This window comes from Helianthus annuus, chromosome 13, assembly GCF_002127325.2.
Source record: "Helianthus annuus cultivar XRQ/B chromosome 13, HanXRQr2.0-SUNRISE, whole genome shotgun sequence".
Taxonomy (NCBI): Eukaryota; Viridiplantae; Streptophyta; class Magnoliopsida; order Asterales; family Asteraceae; genus Helianthus; species Helianthus annuus.
The window spans coordinates 152,112,003-152,125,425 of NC_035445.2; the positions used below are offsets into that span (position 1 = coordinate 152,112,003).

Below are 13,423 nucleotides of genomic sequence, written 5' to 3' on the forward strand. Positions count from 1 at the left end.
AATTAATTAATATAAAGCTGACTTCGTTCAAACCCAAGTCATATTCATTTGGTTAGACCATTCAAAATGGAAACCTGTAACACAACCAAAAAAATAGATTAATCGAAATTAACCAAAACCAAATCATAACCGTATAACCATAACAGAATCCTATAACTGACGTTATCGGTAATGAATATGGTTAAGGGTAAAAACGGAACCAAACCATGATTTGCATGCCCAACTTAAGACAAAGGTAACACGGTCTCAGATGGTAACTACATAAAACTTATTAGCATAAATCATTTATGTAGATATCCTAAGTTTAATTTAGTGTTATTATCATATAATATAAGATAGTCAAATATGTAAAGTCAAACCAGTATATTAGCGGTTAATAGCTAGTTGTGTCGGTTGGTAATAACCACCAAGATCAAAGGGCATTGATAAATACCCTCTTGCATGCCATTGTAATGTGTGCAATAGAATAAATTTGTGTCTGTCTCATCCCTGCTTTGCATCGTGTTCTTCACGGGTGATCTGTACAATCATGTCGTCATCGTCGTCGTCGTCATCATCATTATCATCATACTCAGTAAATCCCACCAATAGCAAAGCTAAGATAAGGTATGAGAAGGGTAAGATCAGGGCAAGCTCTGGCCCGATGCCCAAGGCCCAAAATTTCAAAGGGTCCGAAAAGTTTTTTAAGCTTGTATATATATTTATTAAATTGTATATTTAGTATATTTATCCATTTATTATGCAAAAAAAATATTGGTGGTGTAGTGGCAAAAACCATCTCAAAATAATATAAAGGTCTCAAGTTTAAGTCTTTGCTCTATCACTAAGTTTTTATTTTTGTAATTCATTTACCCTTAACCATAATTTTGGGCCCAATTCTTTTGTCGCCCGAGGCCTAAATTTTTTCAAGAGTTTTCGGGGACGGCTCTGGGTAAGATGTAGACAGTCTTACCTCTACCCCGTAGGAATATAGAGGCTGCTTCCAGTGAGACCCCCCCGGCTCGATGGTAGTTTTGCATCAACCCTTGGACATAGGAAACATAACACTCGACAATTAACATAAAGGCCAATTAGTGCATTTAGTCCATTGTCTTCCAGCTATCAAAGCCACCAGATAATGCATGATTAACCATCCCTCTCTTTTAACATTATTTTCACGAAATTAGTAAAATAACGTTAAAATTAGTGCACTTTCACTTTTGCCTCCCGAGCGCCCACACATATATACATTATATGCATACCTTAAGCGGGGCGTTGTCTGCACATTCATGTGCAGATCCTAAATTTGTTCCATCCATACCAAATTGATTGATCCATGATCCTGGGCAACATTGCAAACATTGGCTTGTTTGGTTTCACTAAGTATATTAGTAAGCAGCAACACATTACATGGTTCAACTTTGGCATACATGATTGAAAACAGCAGCCTATTCTTGCTTAGTGACAAGAGGTAGATTCCAATCACGGATCATAGGATATCAAACATCCTCAGTTGATCAAGTGACTTTTGGTTGACCAACCCCATCTTTATGTTTAGGTTGACTTTTGGTTGACCAACCCCAGCTCCATGTTTAAAAAACTTTATACAAAATGCCCTAACTGCAACGAGATAACCGGCAAAATTAACCCAAGTTGGTACATTCACAGGTAAACGGGTCGAAACAGCCCCATCTACTATCCAGCAACCAATTAGAAAATCACTTTTACAACATAAGAGTCAACTCTTAGTCATGCAGGGACAAAAGATTATCTGCATCAGATTTATATAAAACCTAGTTATCAGCAGATTACAGCACTTGTAAGGTAGCAAGGTAAAAACCTTATAACCATTATCATGAACAACAACAATATAAAATTCACCGGGGTAACCCTTTACCCAAAAAAAAACAACAACAATAAAAAAATTTGTAACAGAAGTACACATCATCACTAGATATTGATAACAATAAGTTGAAGAAGTCTTACTTAATCTATGCACTTTACAGAAACAACACTGTTACACTTCAGCCCTCCAAGATTTCCTTTCTCCGTTACAAGACCGACCGCAACTAACTTCATAATAGCTGATCCCTGAAACACAAATAAATGCATACTGAATGAAACAGGATCTCAATCTAAACTGATAGTTTTAACAGTAGTACAAAAACAAGGTCTCAACTCTTAATATAAATACTGATTGCAAGTCAAAATGGATTAACAAAACTATATTCAAGCCAAATATGAATTTTGATTAGCAAGACATGAGTTAAAACAAAATTTTGTACGAAAATAACATTTTTTTAGTATACTATATATTGTTATTGTTATATATAACCACGAATTCCAACGGCAATCGTAATGGAAGTTGATGAACCGCGCCATTCACAATCGCATAGAATCGGCGGTGAGTCCTAGATGATGAAATTGAAGATGGAGGAGCAGAAGTAATTTTGGCAATCGCGTTGTGGTTGGAGATGACAAAGGTGAAGATAGAAACGGAGCGACATGCTGAACGTCCCCACAAAACGGGCCCAGATCTGGAGAGTATCGGCCCACAACCTTTTGCGGCGCTACATCGAGGCCCACCACTGTGCCAGAGCCCAACACCCCTTGGAAGTCGTCCGTCATGGCTTCATTAGCGCTATGCGACATCAAAAGGCCATGGCCAAACTAAGGTAAAAAAAGTTGTAATGCGTTTAAAATCAGAGTATTATTGCTCAGATAAAGAATATTAATTTGCCTTCTTCACATATGTCCAATCATAATTCAAGCGATTTATTTTTTATTATTTTTTTTTTGAAAAGAGAACTTCCTTAAAAATAAAAAAAATAAAAATAAAAAAAGAATAATCAGTAAGCATGTAAATGTTAACAACCAGATATTGAGATCAAATATGAAACTGTTTGTTTGAAAAAAAAAAACAAAGCAAAATAAATAAGCTATTTAAGTAAAAATCATTAAAGAGAGAAAGAGACCTTCTATTGACTTCATGATCACCATATGTTGATACAGGGGATGTGGGAGATGAGAGGCCAGTGACTGCCACTTTTACTCCATCTTTCTTTCAGTTTTGGGCAATTAATCCAGATATATAGACTCAAAAGTGAAGGCAGCATCATTTCTGGTAGATCCATCATGTTTGGGCAACTGTGAAAATAGAGATGTTGGAGGGAGGTGTGGGGTTGGGGATGGGACAATTCCTTCAGACTAGGGCAATCAAAAAAAGAGAGACGTTGGAGGGAGGTGAGGTGTTGGAGATGGGATACTTTTTTCAGATTAGGGCAGGACCAAAACTCCATTCGTTGGAGGGCGGTGAGGTGTCGGAGTCCCATTGAAACTGATTCCAACTTCTCAAATTCATTCATTTCAAGAAAAATAAGAGATGAAGGAAGAAGATGAGAAAGCTGACTACAACTACTCACTCCATCCTCACCACCGTATACGCGTAGTTTCACAAGTGAAGTTGGAAATTTCTGTGGGCCCCACTCTAGGATGGGCTTCTTCAACTTCCCTATACATAGGGAACACAAATTAGGAGGCCAAATCCCACGAGGAAAAGAAGTATCCATTCTCCGACAATTTACTATGTGCAAATTCTTCAATGAGGTTAAATTGGGCAACTCACTATCAGGAAATGACTCCAGATTTTCACAATTAGATATGGTCAATGTGGTGAGGTGAACCAAGTACTTCAGTTCAATGATTGATTTCTGATTTGGCCAACCCCTTATCACTACATATTCAAGCATCTTTTGTCTTCCCCACTCCCTTTCCAATAGTTTTTCACAGCCTTTAATCCTAAGTGACTTGAGTTTTTCACTTCCTGTTGGTAGGGAGATATCAGTAATTGAATTACAGAAGTCGACCCACAACTCCTCAATGCTATATGGACAACTGCAACGCTTGATATTCTCACAAGAAAGTATATGCAACGTCTTAAGAGATGTTAAAAGGCTGCTCCTATAATTATCCCTCTCTTCTTTCTCTCCTAACCTCACCAAATTACCACAACTTTGCACTTTCAGTTGATTTAAATTCACAAGAACCTTACTCGCAGCTGCTTCTGATTCCCACAAGTATCTTAATTCATTACACTTATGTATGAATAATTTTTCAATGGTCCCAAGATACTTTATAACACCCCTCCACACCACATCATCCAGCCCTGAAATATCTTCTATTTCCAACTCAGTAACTACTGAAGTTATTTCAACCAGCCTTCTCACCACACCACTATCACATCTACGTATTTTCAGAACATTCAACAAAGGCAGTGCTTCAACCGATACTTCAACCAAATTAGGACACTCTTCTATATGAAGCTTTTGTAGGAGTGGGAACACAACCCCACTATTGGTTGACCATTTCTCTAACCCTCCCATATTTATTATATGTAGAGTTTCAAGTGAAAGAAATGCACTACTAGTCCCTAGTAACTCCAAACCCACAACTTTCACCCCATCTAGACCTTCAATAAATAACTCCTTAAGTGACCGTAGCTGCCCAAGAGGTGGTAGAAATGTACATTTTTTACCGCCACGTATTGACACATGCTTCAGTCGTTGAAACGAGGGATCACCAACCCATTTTGGAAACTCTAATCCACCATATGACACAATGTTGAGTTGTTTTAGATGATCATTACTAGGCTTCAGCTCATTAAGGACCTCCTTTTCAAGTATTTCGTTTCCTGAGGCATCACTCCATACAACCTCTAACTCATTAAGCTTCTTTTGTGAAAAGTTCGCTTCCTGTGCATCTTTTGCATTATGCACTTTGTCCAAACCAACAATGGAAATTTTCCCACATAAATTCTTGAAGTCCTTAAGTTTGGTTATTTCAAAACCACTTTCACCACTGATAATGAACTTGGAGAGAGTTTGTAGGCTTTTCAAATCACCGATCCCCAAAGGCAACTGATTCAACTTTGGGGTATCCCTGATGTCAAGATGCCGCAAGTTCTTAAGCTTTAAGAAGTTGTTGGTCAACTTTGCTAAACTACGGCAACCGAATAATATCAACATCTCTAAATTATAGAGATTGCTAACATTTTCAGGTAATTGTGTGATTCTAGTTCTAGATAGATTTAGATATCTCAAGTGCCTCAAAGTACCAACGGACTCAGGTACCTCACTTATTTGAGAACCACTCAAGCATAGAACCCCTAACAATGGTAACTCAGGAAGTAAGTCAACCAAAATCTTATTGGATAAGTAGAAATTACATTGCTCAACAACCCCAGTAGACATTGCTATGAAAGTTCTCAATCTCTTAGCTCTTTTAAACACCTCAAACTTCTGATAACCTACAAGTGTCTCACAAACAAATGACATATGGCGGTACTTTTCCAACGCTTCTTCCCTATTATTATTTTCCAACCTTAAAAAAAACTCGCCAGCAACAGATTTCGCCAAATCATTTATTAGATCATGCATCACAAACAATGATTTGTTGTTAGGTGCATGCTGAAAAAATGACCTCGACAATAACTCATCAAAGTATCTGTGACCCAAGCATTCTTCTGTCGAATCGCTTGACGCTGATTGCTTGAGAAAACCTTCTGCCATCCATAATTGAACTAGTAGTTCCTTGTCAAACACATAGTCCTTGGGGAACAAGGAACAATATGCAAACAACTGTTTCAAACATGCAGAAAGATCTTGGTAGCTTAGTCTGAGGGCAGGGACGATTTCATCTTCAATTGGTAAGCTCCATATCTCACTATCTAACACGTTCTTCCAATACTCCTCTTCATATCTTTTCGTGCTCAGTAATCTCCCAACTGCTATCAAAGCCAAAGGCAAGCAATCACATTTTTTCACAATACCTATGCCATATGGTTTAAGTGATAAATGTGAATCAAAGTTATTTACACCCAACGCATATAGAGCAACTAAAGACAGAGCATCATCATGTGACAAGCTTTGCAACTGGTTTAGATTACAATAACCCAACAATTTAAGCAACTTATCCTTCCGTGTAGTCATAATGATTCTACTTCCAGGAGCACATGCATGAAAAGGGCCAACAAGGGTATCCCAATCCCGACAACTCTCACTCCATACATCATCTAAAACCAACAGAAATTTTTTCTCCCTTAGCTGTTCTTTAAGAGCTTCTTGAAGCAGATTTAAATCTGCAAATTCCTTGTTTTCCCCCGCCACGGATTGAAAGATAACTTTGCTTATGCCAAAGCTATCAAACTCATCCGAAACACAAACCCACGCCTTGAGTTCGAAGTGATCCTTTACTTCTTGTTCATTATACAAAAGTCTAGCTAGAGTAGTTTTACCGACCCCGCCCATACCAACTATGGGAACAATGCTAAAGTTTTGATCACCTCCTTCATCCCGCAATAACTTTTTGACCAATGCCTCTTTCTCCGCCTGCCGTCCAACAATACTAGATTGCATGGACCATAGAGGTTTGCAATCTTCTATTTATATCTTTTGGCCTAGTTTCCTCTTTCACACTCAAACCAAGACTAGTTTTCTCCTCAACTAGATCTTGTAATTTAGCCGTAATGTCATCTAACTTGTCATGGGTCCGTGAGTAATTTATGCAGCAAAGTGGGACTGGGATTAGCTTTCTTACCTTGCTGGTGATGGGTTCTGACTTGTGGGTGAACTCACGATGCATAGCTTCGGTTGCCAAATCATCGAGTACGTCATCTATGTCATAAGCCAGATGTTGGAGATCATTCAGCCACCGTTTCACAGATTGATTGGTTATCTCCTTCTGAGAAGCATCAGCAAGCACACCTTGTATCTGGTTTAACAATCTATGCCATTTCTTCATCTCAGCATCAATTCCCTTGTAGCTAGCAATGCTTTTCAAAGTGGCAGAGGCCAGCTTCTCAAAGAGCACAGAGAGGAAGGCAGAAAGCACGATTTCAGCCATTGATTAATTGTGAAGAGGTCGTAGAGGTGTAGATGAAAGGGGTGCTTTTTTTGTGAAGCGCTGTGTATAACGGTTTTAATCATTCAATAAGGCTATGGTCAGGTTTATATTTTTGGTTTGCACCAATAAGATAGATGAAAAGGAGTAGATAAGCCTATCTCTATCATGTGGTTGATAATCACGCTTTTAACAAAATATAGTAGATACTAGATATAAAGTTCATGAATATATACTTTAATGATAACTAGTATTAAGGGCTCCCGCGTTGCGGCGGGGCATAGACCGTGCCAAGTAGCACTAGTGCTACACAATTACAAGCGACCAACAACACTGGAAAAGCTCGTAAAAACAAAATAAATAAAAAGGAAAAAATAATACTGAACGAAAAGCATACGTAAAATCGTTGAACCACGTATGCCAGTTGCGACACGTTAACGCGAGCAAATTAGACTGAAATGTAAAAATAAAAAGAGTAACTAAGCCGATCTGAGACCACGTGCAGCCGATCTGAGACCACGTGCGTTGCGACGAACCTGTCAAACAGGGAAAATAAACGACGGTCTTGTCAAATGGGAAAAATAGTCAAAAAAAAACTTTGAAACCCACACGTACATTACGACGTGTTTACTCGCAAAATTAGAACGAAAACTAAAACAAAAAATTTTCAAAAGATGAAAAATACGTGGATCAAAGTTGAAACAAAAAATGTGTTGGGGTTAAATTGCAAAAAATGAAAAGTTTTAGATTAAAAGTAAAAAAAAACAAAAAGATTAAAATGCAAAAAATGTAAACCAATAGGTTAGAAGTGAAAATTTAGAATTTTTTTTTAAAGACTCCCTATGCATAAAGTACATTCCATGAATCATAAACATCTTCTTAAGAGTGAATTGCAAGTTTTGTCCTTTATCTTTATACCTAATTGCAGCCGGTGTCCTTTACCTTTAAAATTGATGAGTTTTGTACTTAATGTTTCTAAATGTTGCACGTTATGTCCTTTGACCTTAACTCAGTTAATTTTATTGGTTAAATGTAGTCATGTGCCCTGCACATGAGGGTAAGTTTGTCATTTCAACTAAGTCTGTAAATAACTTAAAAGAGCTTTTAAAAATAAAATATAAAAATCATTTTCTCAATAATAATAATGTACATAATGCTCGGCGATGAGCTCCTCTTCCAACGCCTCCCTCCTCCGTCATCTTACGTCTTCTCCGACTGTCTTTGAAAAGAAATATGAAAACACTTCTCAACAATTTGCCATCAGACCACTTATCAAACATTTTTGTTATTCTATTACAACCAAGTCCACATAGCCTTTTCAAAAACTAAATCAAAGCATCTATGTTCATTTAAAGTTTTAAACTAAAGGATCTGTGAAAAAAAGAAAAGCATATTTTAACCCACCTAAAATGGGAGAGTAGCAATTAATGTACCGCAAGTCTCCACCATGATTGGCTTTTCGGTTGGGAGAAAAATGATCTGAACCTGGAGGATCAGAAAATGTATCGATCTCAATGAATAGGTAAATTTGAGCATGAATTCAAGCTTTTATTCTAAAGTCAACAATCATCAACTCACCTTCACGAGCTCGAATTGAAGATTTGCTGGTCAATTTTTGCTTTAGTTTTGCTTAATTTAGCTAAGAATTATTCAAACTCGTTGTCTTCTTTGGTAATTTACGACGGCGGTAACAGAGTAAGTTTGGGTCCGATCTGTTTGGTCTCTGTAGTGGTGGTGTCGTCGGGTCTGATCTGTTTGATCTCCAACAGATCAACTGCTATGTGGTTGAAGGAGGGCTGGTAGTGGTGGTGATGTTGGGTTTTAGCAACGGTGGTGACAGGGTAGGTGGTGGCGATGACAACAGGTGGTGTTTGTGCGAAGATGATGATGGTCGGTGGGGTGGGTGGTGGCGATGGCAGTAGGTGGTGGTGACTGGTGGTTGTGATATGAGGGTGAGCTGAGAAACAGAGAGAGAGAGAGTAGGGTTTTTATGTATATATAATTGATTTTTATTTTTTTAAAACCTTTTTTTTAGTTATTTACCGAGGGTGAGCTGAGCAACAGAGAGAGAGAGAGAGAGTAGGGTTTTTATGTATATATAATTGATTTTTATTTTTTTAAAACCTTTTTTTTAGTTATTTACCGAGTCAGTCCTTGAAAACATGAAATGACAAACTTACCCTCATGTGTGGGGCACATTAGTAGATTTAACAAGTAAAATTAACTGAGTTAGAGCCAAAGGACATAACGTGCAACATTTAGAAACATTAAGTACAAAACTCATCAATTTTAAAGGTAAAGGACACCGCCTGCAATTAGGTATAAAGATAAAGGACAAAATTTGCAATTCACTCTCTTCTTAATTTATAGTAACTAGTAATTAGACCCGCGCGCGTTGCAGCGCGGGTACATTGCAAACATCAAATGAATTAGTTCAAACGCTTTATGATGCGTTAACCTTATAAAATTTTCAAAGTGAAGGAGGTGTAAAAATAGAGTAACACAGTGCAAGGAGTAAAAACCCAAAGTTTGAAACTTAAGGGGTGGTGGCAGTAAAAATGGAGTAATAGTGCAAGTAGTAAAAACGCAACGTTTAAACTTGAGAGGGTGATAGTGCAAGGGGTAAAGACACAAAGTTTAAAACTTGAGGGCGTGGTGGCGTAAAAAAAGAAGTAATAGTGCAAGGCGTAAAATATAAAGCGTAAAACTTGAAGGGGTGGTGGTGAAATTCATACTTGAGGGTTAGAATGCGGCGCGCGGAGGATGGAAATGTGTAGTAAGATAATACACGATTCGTAAAGGCGCAACGTAAAAGACAATTACAAAAAAAATGTAAAACATATAAAGCTTAAAACTTGAAGGGGTGGTGGCGAAATTCAAACTTGAGGGTTAGAATGCGGCGCGCGGCGGATGGAAATGTGTAGTAAGATAATACACGATTTGTAAAAAATAACATACTTAGGTACTAATAGTTTAAAATCACCTTCTAGGTTATTAACTTTTCATTTTGTAACGTTTGGAGGTATTAACTTCTAGGGTATTAACATAGTTAGTCCCTGTAGTTTGCACAAAATAACATACTTAGGTACTAATATAATGTGATTTTAAACCTACAAATAACGTTAATACCTCCAAACGTTACAAAATGAAAAGTTAATACCCTAGAATGTGATTTTAAACTATTAATACCTAAGTATGTTACTTTGTGCAAACCATAGGGACTAACTATGTAATTAACTCTTATATATAATAATAAGTTAAAGGGTAGATTTTGTAAGAAACCAAAAAAAGAAGGGTTGAAAGTAATTTTATATTTGCTGTGCAAAACTATCAAACAGATGAAAGAGCAGACCAACCAATCAGACAATTTTGTCAAGTTAAAAACTTTGGGGCATTTTGTCATTTTCTTGGTGCCACCGAACTTTATCTTTAGTATACAGAGTAATAATATGTATGTCGTGGCAATGCCACCGACTTTATGTTTTAAGATAGTATACAATTAGAGTCAGAAAGAGCAAGTTTAATGTCCGTCGCTTGATTCTGTAATCACCTTGGCCTTTTCAAGATTGTCTTTTTCAGTTGTGATATCAGATTCGCTATCTTGAACCTCAGGCTTTAGCTTAGTGTTTTTTCGTTTTCTGTAAGTTTTTTGTCGAAAATAACCGACCAGAAGCTTATTGCCTTATAGACTTGAAAAATTCAGAACCAAAACCAGAAGCTGATAACAATGCTTTCTCATTCATTCACTCATTCACTGATTGTTTAATTACAATTGAAGCGCTCACAATATAACCCCCTAAACTACTTAACAATTACAACTAACCCCCTTCTACTTATTGACACGTAACAATGTCTGAGTAACTTCAGGTGAACTTCAATAAGAAGAATCAAGATGCTGGTATTTCAACAGGGATGGACAGTTCCCGCTGACGTTTCGGATTATAACCAAAATATTGATCAGCCAAAACGCAATAACTCACTTAAATGTTTTACCTTGAACAATTTTTTTAGACCAACTTAACATGTAAAAAAATGCTGATGAAACAATTGCCATGATAAAGATTAATTTAATCATCGAAACCATTTCTTTTGCAAAACATAATCATAAAGTATAATTAGTTTGATCGATTGAGAACGAAACTAATCTTCACAACGAAACCAAATGTAAAGAGAGATTGACTAGCCTTTCTGCCTTTCGAACATGCAATAACCAAAATATTTTTGGTTCAGTTCTAACCAAAACCAAATCAAGTTTTCACTTCCAAAATCTGAATTCGGTTCCGAGTCGGAGGTCTCACTGGAAGCAGTCTCTCTATTCCTACGGGGTAGAGGTAAGGCTGTCTACATCTTACCCTCATCGGACCCTACCTTAGCTTTGCTATTGGTGGGATTTACTGAGTATGATGATGATTTGATCAATCTTGTTAATAATTGTTAAAGTTAAGGATAGTTAGTGCTTAGTCAAAAGTTAGAGGGTGTTATTGATAAACTTTCTTAGTTGAGGGACTGAAGCTGTACAAGTTAAAAGCATAGGTCTCGAGCTGGTTAAATAGTCGTTTTAGTAGAGATTTGATGTTTATGTACGTACGCTTCATCAAGTAGCCATTGATTTGAAACTGAAATTGAAAGCAGAGATGAACAGCACGAGAAGAATTGGACTTCGTTATTACTCTACTGCTTCACCTTCAACCTCCCATTTCAATCAAAGAATTACATCCCTCAAAAATGATTCAGGACCCATCAAGGTGAATGACACCCTCCAACTGTTTGATGAAATGCTTCAAAGACAACCTCCACCGAACATCATCCAAATTAATCAGCTCATCACTCTTATTGTAAAGATGAAGCAATATTCCACTGCTCTTTCACTTTTTAAGAGAGTAAATATGATGGGTATTCCTACTGATCTTTATGCAATCAACATCTCTATTAACTGTCATTGCCGGCTGAATAAAGTTGCTTACGGTTTTGCCTTACTAGCAACTATTTTCAAGCAAGGTTATCCACCCGATTTGACCACCTATAACACTCTCATAAATGGGCTTGTTCTTGCTGATCGGGTCTTTGAAGCTGTTGAGTTGTTCAAGAAACTGCTTAGAGAGAAAGTTTGTGAGCCTGATCAAGTTATGTATGGAACCGTTATTAATGGGCTATGTAAAGTAGGTCACACTACCAAGGCCCTTGAATTGCTCACGTTCATAGAATCAGGCTCTTGTAAACCTTGTGTATACCATTACAATACAGTCATTGATAGCCTCTGCAAAGATAGAATGGTTGATGATGCATTAGAATTATTTACGCGTATGACTGAAAAGGGTGTTCTTGCAAACATCATCTCTTACAACTCTTTGATTCATGGACTGTGTAACTTTGGTCGAGAGACAGAAGCTGCAAAAATGTTGATTGATATGGAGGAGGAAGGAGTATCTCCCTCAGTGGCTACATTTAATATCTTGGTAAATTCCTTTTGCAAGCAAGGATCTGTTAAAGAAGCAGAGCTTGCTGTACAAGCAATGGTACGAAGAGGTCTAAATCCAGATGTAATCACTTATAGTGCATTGATTGATGGATACTGTTTACGTGGTGAAATAGATGACGCAGAGAAAGTTCTTGATGGCATGGTGAAGAGGGATATTGTACCTAACATCATCACATACAACAGCCTGATAAATGGATATTGTAAGAAGAAGCAAATTGATAAGGCCAGGCATCTCTTTCAAGATATCCAAGACAAGGGTTTGATTCCTGATGTTGTTACTTACAGTAGCATGTTACAAGGTTTGTATGATTCAGGGAATCCTGCAGCGGCTAGAGAACTCTTTAACGAGATGCAAGCGAATGAATTGATGAAAGATATAGTGTTGTATAATATATTGATTGATGGTAGTAACAAATGTGGGAATCCTAACATGGCTATGGATCTGTTTGATGAACTCTGTTTGAAAGGATTGAAACCTGATGTTAGGACATATACAGTGATGATAAGTGTGTATTGCCAAGGAGGCTTATTTGGTAAAGCGAACGATTTGCTTAGAAAGATGGAAGATAATGGTTGTTTGCCTGATAGCGTTATGTACAATGTTATTGTTCAAGAGTTGTTGAAGAAATCTAAGCGTCAAGAGGCGGAGAACTTTATGGAAGAAATGATTAACCGAGGTTTCATGCCTGATTCTACTACTTTTACGATGGTGCTACACCTAATTCCAAATGTAGGAAAGGAATCACGTATGCGAACCATCATTCAAAAGCTAACTACCGTAGAAAGAAAAGACGGGAGAATACTTAATTTAACATCTAGGCTCGTTCCCTGATTCGCAAACAACTGAATCTAATCTAGCTTGAATTCTAGTACTTCGGTCAGGTTGTCGTCTAGTAGGTCATGTATCGAAACCTGATTGAATACTAATCATGTGATTACAATCATAATTACGGTTTGATTGCTAATTACTAATATTAATACAAAGTTTTGGATTAGCTTAACAAAATGGATGAAAAATGGCAAAATTTTTACCATACGACGGGGACGAAAATAACAGTTTATTCCATG

General features: G+C 37.3%; 1 protein-coding gene, 1 long non-coding RNA gene and 1 pseudogene across 2 annotated transcripts; 1 reads left to right on the forward strand and 2 right to left on the reverse strand.

Annotated features, from left to right (window-relative positions):
* Window positions 1-1,348: 1,348 nt before the first annotated feature.
* Window positions 1,349-7,263, reverse strand: LOC110899853 (annotated as a pseudogene).
* Window positions 7,264-7,695: 432 nt separating this feature from the next.
* Window positions 7,696-8,836, reverse strand: LOC110899854. Its single transcript, XR_002570589.2, has 3 exons — window positions 8,455-8,836; window positions 8,281-8,361; window positions 7,696-8,095 (listed from the first exon to the last, which is right to left on the reverse strand). It is a non-coding gene; the product is annotated as an uncharacterized LOC110899854 (long non-coding RNA).
* A 2,472-nt stretch (window positions 8,837-11,308) lies between these two features.
* LOC110899852 (putative pentatricopeptide repeat-containing protein At1g12700, mitochondrial) lies at window positions 11,309-13,302 on the forward strand. Its single transcript, XM_022146752.2, has one exon. The coding sequence runs from the start codon at window positions 11,511-11,513 to the stop codon at window positions 13,185-13,187; it is 1,677 nt and encodes a 558-aa protein (XP_022002444.1). The 5' UTR covers window positions 11,309-11,510; the 3' UTR covers window positions 13,188-13,302.
* The last annotated feature ends 121 nt before the right edge of the window (window positions 13,303-13,423 follow it).